Genomic DNA, 8073 nt, shown 5'->3' with positions numbered 1-8073 from the left:
GTGAAGGCAGCGGTGAAACTACAATGTTCTGTCTACAATAAAGCGCATCTTAAATACTTCGTCAGGCTTCTTACAGTGTTACGTCATGCAGACGATTTAAACAACCCGGTTCATAGTATTACTTTACCAACGAGGTTGGAATAGACATTAACGAAGGAGTATGAAAGTGAAACCAAGGTATTTTTTTTAGAGTGCAAAGCTACTAAACTGTCTTTGTTCAGTTTCAAACATGCTGAATTAAATACGTTCTCACACTAATGATGTGCGTCTCATATCCCTTTATGTTGTTATGGTTCATATGCAGATTATAATCTGATAATAAAAATATGCAGACAACACCACACAACTTGTGTTGACTTGATAGTGTTTTATTTTAATGTAACAAAATAGTTGATTAAAAAGATGATCATCAGAAACATGACTCGGGCTGAAGAGCTCGTCCAGTTTAACTCCTTCATTAAAGCTTCTGTAGCTGAAGTCAAATAAAATAAAAGAATGAGGGCTGAAGCTGCAGTTCAACACGAGAGAATATCAAATACGTCAGTTTCATCACTTTATAGCAATTTTCAGCAACGTAACGTTAATGGTTTGCCAGCCAGTTTAACAGATTGTTGAAAGTATTTCCAACTTATAGTAACGGTTATTTACATGATCTGCGTTTGTCTTCATGATCGTTTGTTCTCGTGAACGGCCGAATGATACATCACTTCAAATGTTGCCAAATTAATTGTGGATCGGCATTAGGCTCGTTCGTTAGAGCTGCGCCTCGCCTGGAATCCAGACGAGAGCAGGCGGCCGCAGCAAGAGGCGTTGACAAAAAACTGAGATCAAGTCGGACAGTTGTCAGCTGTGTATACGCAGGAAGTCACAGAAAAAAGTACTTCCTGTTAATTCCGAACTTTTGTTTACTTGTAGTTTACAGATCACGTTTGGATTTATTATGTGTTTATAAATATATATTTATGTAGAAATGTGTGTGTAGCTGCATCCTTTGGTCTTTTGATGTCTGCCTGTGAAATACATTACTAGTAGTTTTGATGTGTGTTGTATAAATACGATTTTGTATTAACAACCACACAATAAATGTTTTTAGATCAAACATGAGACTAATAGTCAATAATCCAGCGTTAAGTATTACAACTACACAAAAAATAAGAATTTTCTACAACACGTGGTGTTTGCTGTCAGATCTAAGAGCCAATCAGCTCTCTGATGTGGCGAGAGCCAGGCGTTTCCCATCATGCACTGGGCCAAGCAAATAAAACAAGACAATAGAATATATATAATATAATGAAATAAAACAATATAATTAAATCAAACAAACAATATAATATAATGAAATAAAACAAAACAATACAATATAATTAAATCAAACAATATATAATTAAGTGAAACAATATAATATATTAAATAAAAAAACAAAATAGAATATAATTAAATAAAACAAAATAGAATATAATAAAACAAAACAATAAGATCGAATTCAACCAAATAAAACAATAAGATATAATTAAATAAAACAAAACAATAAGATAGAATTAAATAAAACAAACAATACGATATAATACAATAAAACAAAACAATAAGATATAATTAAATAAAGTAAAGTATAAAAAGTAAAATGAAGCAAACCAGAATAGAAAGTTATAATAAAGGTTGTTTATTTGATTCGTGACGTCGGCCTCGCCTTCGTGATGTCACTTCCTGTCTCCACCCGTTCGCAGCCATGATGGTGGGTTCATGTCTTTTCTCTCTCTCGCGCCCCGGCTCGGTACCGGGCCGCTGGGCCGCCGGTCTGTGTGTCGGTGAACTAACGGCTGTGCTTCTCTCTCCCGCAGCAGGAAGGGCTGGACGACGGACCCGATTTCCTGTCCGAGGAGGACCGGGGGGTGAGTGCTACCTGTCTGCGTTACCTGTCTGTCTGTCTGTCTGTCTGTCTGCCTGCCTGCCTGCCTGCCTGTCTGTCTGTTTCTCTGTCTGGGCGAAGCTAACCACCCATAACTCCGGTGATTAGCCGCGCATGCCAACGGGCTCCGGGCTCGCAGCCTCTCAACCGGTCCAGCCGGCCGAGGGTCCGAGCCCTGACCAGGCTACAGGCCGTTAGCTTCCCGGGCCAAGTGAGCTAAAAGGTGCTGCTGTGCTAGTTAGCCATCAGGCTGTCACATGACACGCTCTCTGATGCTCATTGGTTAATTCGCTTCAGTTCACGTCTCGTGACCATAACAGAGGGAGACCTCGTTGGAACCAGTCCGGGTCCCAGTAAAATGTGTTGAGTCTGTTCTCATTGTTGATCAATGAATGAAATGTGAAGAACCAGGTTACCTTCAAAAAATGAGTTCATTCAGGCTGTTGGTCTCCAGAAGAACTACAAACATGTTCGTCAATGTGCTAGTGTTAGCGAGCTGAGCTAACACTCAGCTAACGCTCATAACTAGCACTCAGCTAGCACGATCTTCAGAGGTCATGACAATGCTGAAATACTGTCGGGTTCTTGGTATCGTGGGTCACTGTGGGTGTGGTGCATTATGGGACATGTGGTCTCTGCCTCCTCTGCAGCCGCGGGCGGTGAACGTTGACCTGCAGACGGACGCCACGCTGCAGGTGGACATCTCTGACGCTCTGAGTGAGAGGGACAAGGTCAAGTTCACCGTGCACACCAAGGTCAGTGAGTTTCTGTCCTCCAGCCTCTTAGTGAGGACCTTCAGTCTGGATTAGATCCTGGGACCAGGTCCTCGGGGGCCAGAACGGACTCGCTGAAACTCGCTCAGCGTTTGTTCCTCCACTCAAATGAAACAAGAGAAACGATCGTTGACCTTTTGACAGCTGGACGGACGGGTTTGATGCTTCACTTCCTGTTCCCACAGAGCACGCTGCCCAACTTCAAGCAGAACGAGTTCTCGGTGGTCCGGCAGCACGAGGAGTTCATCTGGCTGCACGACTCGTTCGTGGAGAACGAAGAGTACGCCGGATACATCGTAAGAACCGCCTCGCATTTACCGGTCCGCTAGCCTTCATCTGCTGCTCGTAGCCGCGCTTATTTAATCCTGGAACCTCTGGAACGGCTGTAGCTCATGGATAGGGCTACCTCTGAACCCACAAGGCCTCCCCATGTGTCCTTTAGCAGGACTCTGAACCCCCAGCTGGTCCCGGGCGCCTCATGGCAGCCCATTGCTCCTTAACACTAAGGATGGGTGACGCAGAGACCAGTTCATGAAGGATGCTTTCTTCTTCTTCCCTAGAACCTTGTATCCTGGGCATTAGATATCAGTGTTACAAGACGAAACGATACCGAGAGCACCAGTCGAATGAAACGTAAAGCAACTGTGTTGTTGTTGTGTAGATCCCCCCAGCCCCTCCCAGACCAGACTTTGATGCCTCCAGAGAGAAGCTGCAGAAGCTGGGGGAGGGGGAAGGATCCATGACCAAGGAGGAGTTCACCAAGATGAAGCAGGAACTGGAGGCGTGAGTCACAACCTGCTGACCCGTCTGACGACCTGCTGACCCGTCTGACGACCTGCTGACCCGCCTGACGACCTGCTGACCCGCCTGACGACCTGCTGACCTGACGACCCGCCTGACGACCTGACGACCCGCCTGACGACCCGCCGACCCGCCGACCCGCCTGACGACCTACTCGACGACCTGCCTACCCGCCTGACCACCTGCCTACCTGTGCGTGCATGTTTGCACAGTGTTGTGTATTTCTTCATCAGCTGGTGGTGAAAGCTGACGCTCTGTTTTCAGAGAGTACCTGGCTATCTTCAAGAAGACCGTCGCCATGCACGAGGTGTTCCTGTGTCGTGTGGCGGCTCATCCTGTCCTCAGGAAAGACCTCAACTTCCACGTCTTCCTGGAGTACAACCAGGACGTGAGTCACCTGACGACACAGTCCTGAGCTGAGAGGTCTAACCCTGCTCCGGGTTTCTTAGAAGTCTAACAAGTCTAATTGTTTTATTTAACTTCATAAACTAAACCTTGAATGTGTCCATTTTTATAAATGTTTACACTTGTTCACCAGATGTTGGTAACAACCCAAGTGATCAGACATACAAAGCAAACCAAACAAATACGTTCAGAAATTAAGTAACCTGTAAAAATGGGAAATGACACAGGGAAAAAGTATTTAACACGCTGACTGACATGTATTTAATACTAAATGCCTTTGTTGGTTCAAGACGCTGTGTGTGTGTTATTTATTTATATATATATATATATATATATATATATATATATATATATATATATATATATATATATATATATATATATATATATATATATATATATATATATAATATATATATTATATATATATATATATATATATATATATATATATATATATATATATATATATATATATATATATATTATACACGCACACACATCCTGTATGAGAAACTAGTCTCATACATTGCTCAGGTGTGATTTTGGTTCATTCTTCCACACAAATGTCTTCAGATCTTGAAGCTTCTATGAACTCTGATCTTTATGTATGTATGAATGATATATGTGACAGCAGTTATATGGATGCAGACAAAAAATAATGTCAATGCACATTAAAAAATAACAAAGAAACTAAATCTGAGATAGATACAACAGGAGGCTCTAAGTAAGAGCCTAGTGATACTCCACACGAGAAAAGATCAATTCTAACAAACGTGAAAGGAATAAATATGTTGTGTATGTGTGCATGATGATGTGTGACCTCTGCCTTCTGACAGCTGAGTGTCCGAGGGAAGAACAAGAAGGAGAAGCTGGAGGATTTCTTTAAGAACGTGGTGAAGTCGGCCGACGGCGTCCTGGTTGCCGGAGTCAAGGTGATGTTCAGAGCTCATCCCTGAGCTCAGTGGTTCACGTAGTTCAGAGCTTCTACCTGAGCTCAGTAGTTCACGGATATTTCCTGTTTTTCAGGACGTGGACGACTTCTTCGAGCACGAGAAGACGTTTCTTTTGGAATATCACAACCGAGTGAAAGACGCTTCGGCCAAATCTGACAGAATGATCCGCTCGCACAAAAGTAAGAATCCAGCTCCTTAAATGACAGGGCAAGGTAACGGGTGACTCTGCTCAGGTGCATTATGGGACTAAAAGTCAGGTATTTGTGTTCAGACACTGCAGACGACATCAACAGAATTGCCTCGTCTCTTTACACGTTGGGAACGCAGGACTCCACAGACCTTTGCAAGTACGAACCAACATCTGCCTGCAGGGTTTCCTTTCAGTGTTTCATTTCCACTTCCTGCTGTTGATCGCTTCCCGTTTCACCCGTTTCAGGTTCTTCCTGAAAGTGTCGGAGCTGTTTGAGAAGACGAGGGTATGTTTGTTGTCGGTTCACATGACAAGTATCTGATGCAGAAAAGCCTCCATAGCTGTGTTGTTGTGTTCACTATATATCAGAGTTGTGACAGTTTATGTTGCTGTTTTACAGAAGATTGAAGCTCGAGTTGCAGCAGATGAAGACCTGAAGCTGGCCGACCTGCTGAAGTATTACCTGAGAGAGTCACAGGCTGCCAAGGTCAGGCTCGTCTGAGGCACTTGCAATGCATGCTGGGTAGATCTGTGTCCAACTTGACCCAACGTGGGCAACGAGTTTACGGCGCCAGTTAGCCTTACAGTTGGCTCGACAGTTAGCCTGACCGTTAACCTTATGGTTAGCCCGACAGTTAGCACAACAGTTAGCTCGACATTTAGCTTCTTTAAAAACACAAATGTATAGTTTCATCAGTAATCTCTTAGAGAAGCTGGTCCCTGTAGTTTTTATGTATCGTGTCCCCCCACTCAGTCCTGAACCGATGTTAAAACCACGTTCAGCAACATATTGTGCTGTGGCTGCAGGACTTGCTGTACCGGAGGAGCCGGGCACTGGTGGACTATGAAAACGCTAACAAGGCTCTGGATAAAGCTCGAGCCAAAAACAGAGACGTCCTACAGGCCGAGACCAGCCAGCAGCTCTGCTGCCACAAGTTTGAGAAGATCTCAGAGTCCGCCAAGCAAGGTGAGTCCAGTCCAGGTTTTACACCTGAAGACTGCTTTCACTTTACAGCGACAACGAAACACGTCACGGTTGGTAGTTCGGTTCCAGACAGGAGGAGGTCCAACAGTCCTCACCAATCACTGTACTCCTGGTCCTTGTACTCCTGATCCTTGATCCCTGTACTCCTGATCCTTGATCCCTGTACTCCCGGTCCCTGTGGTCCCGGTCTAGTATCAACAGATTCTATGTGTTTACAGAGCTCATCGACTTCAAAACGAGACGAGTTGCAGCTTTCAGGAAGAACCTGGTGGAGCTTGCAGAGCTGGAGCTGAAACACGCCAAGGTACCTGTCTGTCTGTTCACCAGTCTCTTTGTTCACCTGTGTCCGTCTGTCTGTCTGTACACCCGTCTCTCTACACCTGCTTGTCTGACCTCGCCCCTCTCACCTGCAGGGTAACCTCCAGCTGCTGCAGAGTTGTCTGGGTGTCCTGAAAGGTAACACTTAAGTGTTCGGCCCCTCCCACCACCAACTGTACTTGCCCTTTTTGTACAGCCCCACCCACATCAACTGGACACCCACTGTGGGCGTAGTCTGGGTGGACGAATGACACTGAGAACTGTGGACCAGAGACAGGAAGTCTGTCGCCTTCATCACCAACCAGACACGTCCTCTTCATCATCTTCATCCTCTTCCCAGTCCTCTCCGTCCCTCTCTAGTAGTAACGGTCCTCCTGGTCCATTATCAGACCTGGAGCACCTGTACTGGTCAATTATCAGACCTGAAGGACCTGTACTGGTCCTACTGGTCCATTATCAGACCTGAAGGACCTGTCCAGGCTCTACTGGTCCAGCAGGACTAATGGGATCAGCCTCTTTTCTTCTTGAGTGACACTAACTTAAAACTTTATCACAGAATAAACAAATGTTTAATGTTTTTATCCAAATTAAACAAATCCCTCCCAGTCTAAAAGTTCTACTGTGGTGATACTGGTCCCAGTCTAATACGGATGCCAGTCTAAAAGTTCTACTGTGGGGATACTGGTCCCAGTCTAACGGTTCTACTGTGGGGATACTGGTCCCAGTAGAGTATCTTGATTTATCAGTGTCGATAACAAACAAATAATTCAAGTTCAAAGATCAAGAATTTCAAAATAAAACTCACTCATTTATTTTCAGGAGAAATGATATGAGGAAAGAAACATGATGATCAATACCAGCACAGACACTGGGATCAGGTATGGATCTGGTATCGGCCCTAACATGAGCGCCTGAAAGTTTTCATTGTAAAGTTATTTTCCGTTCATTCAGTTTTTAGTTAAAACCCCGGTGACCTTTGTGGTCTGATTGTCTCGTCGTACCAACCGCTCTTCTAAAAGTCTTCAGCTAGTTTATTGAAGCGAGAAGCAAAACGGCTAACTTATGTTCATAATGATCACTTAATAAGGAATTATCTCATGAGTTATCTCATGAGATAATAACTCATGAGTTGTTATCTCAATATCTAATGACTCGTTATCTCATGTCATTATGTCATAACTCTGTGGAACCGGTCCTCTGCTCTGGGTTCTTGAAGATGAAGGTTCGTGTTCATGACGTTCAGAAGTAAAAACCAGACTCGGGACTGGTGAGGTGTCGGCTCGTTGTCATTAACGGGTGATGTCACTAAATCAAGAAGCCTTGTTGATGTTTGTACTGGTGAGCTAATGAACGCTCAGCTTCATCACTGACCTCAGGTGTTCTTTTCCTCTCAATCAACTGTTTGTTGCCATGGCGCTCCGTGTGATTGGCTGTTAAAGTTCTAGTGTTTCTCTTTTAACAGTAAAAAATGTTTTTCACTCAGAGACGAAGCCTCCATTTCTGACCCAAGAGGAGCGAGAGTAGTGAGGTCTGTAGATCTGCAGGTCCTACTGACACGGAATAAAACCTTACTGACACATTTCTTACACTACTCTTTGTCGACGCTTCTGATTGGACGAGGGCTTGGAAGGGCGAGGCAGACCTCTAGGATCCTGATTGGCTGAAGGTTTCCCCAACATGAGACTGAGGGTACATCCCAAGTCTCTAAATTGTTGTTTCTTCGATTGAACCGAAAGTGG

General features: G+C 44.4%; 1 protein-coding gene across 1 annotated transcript; it reads left to right on the top strand.

Annotated features, from left to right (window-relative positions):
* The first annotated feature begins 1727 nt into the window (after positions 1-1727).
* Positions 1728-7818, top strand: snx6 (sorting nexin 6). Its single transcript, XM_079227020.1, has 14 exons — positions 1728-1732; positions 1839-1889; positions 2557-2661; positions 2865-2975; positions 3341-3462; positions 3745-3868; positions 4725-4820; positions 4915-5020; positions 5113-5188; positions 5278-5317; positions 5432-5518; positions 5839-5998; positions 6235-6320; positions 6430-7818. Exons 1-14 carry the CDS (start codon positions 1730-1732, stop codon positions 6481-6483), a joined length of 1221 nt encoding a protein of 406 aa, XP_079083146.1. The 5' UTR covers positions 1728-1729; the 3' UTR covers positions 6484-7818.
* Positions 7819-8073: the final 255 nt, after the last annotated feature.

Source organism: Taurulus bubalis (genome assembly GCF_910589615.1).
Source record: "Taurulus bubalis genome assembly, chromosome: 1".
Taxonomy (NCBI): domain Eukaryota; kingdom Metazoa; phylum Chordata; class Actinopteri; order Perciformes; family Cottidae; genus Taurulus; species Taurulus bubalis.
The sequence above is the reverse complement of the archived record's forward strand: the minus strand, read 5'-3'. Positions and strand labels throughout refer to the sequence as shown.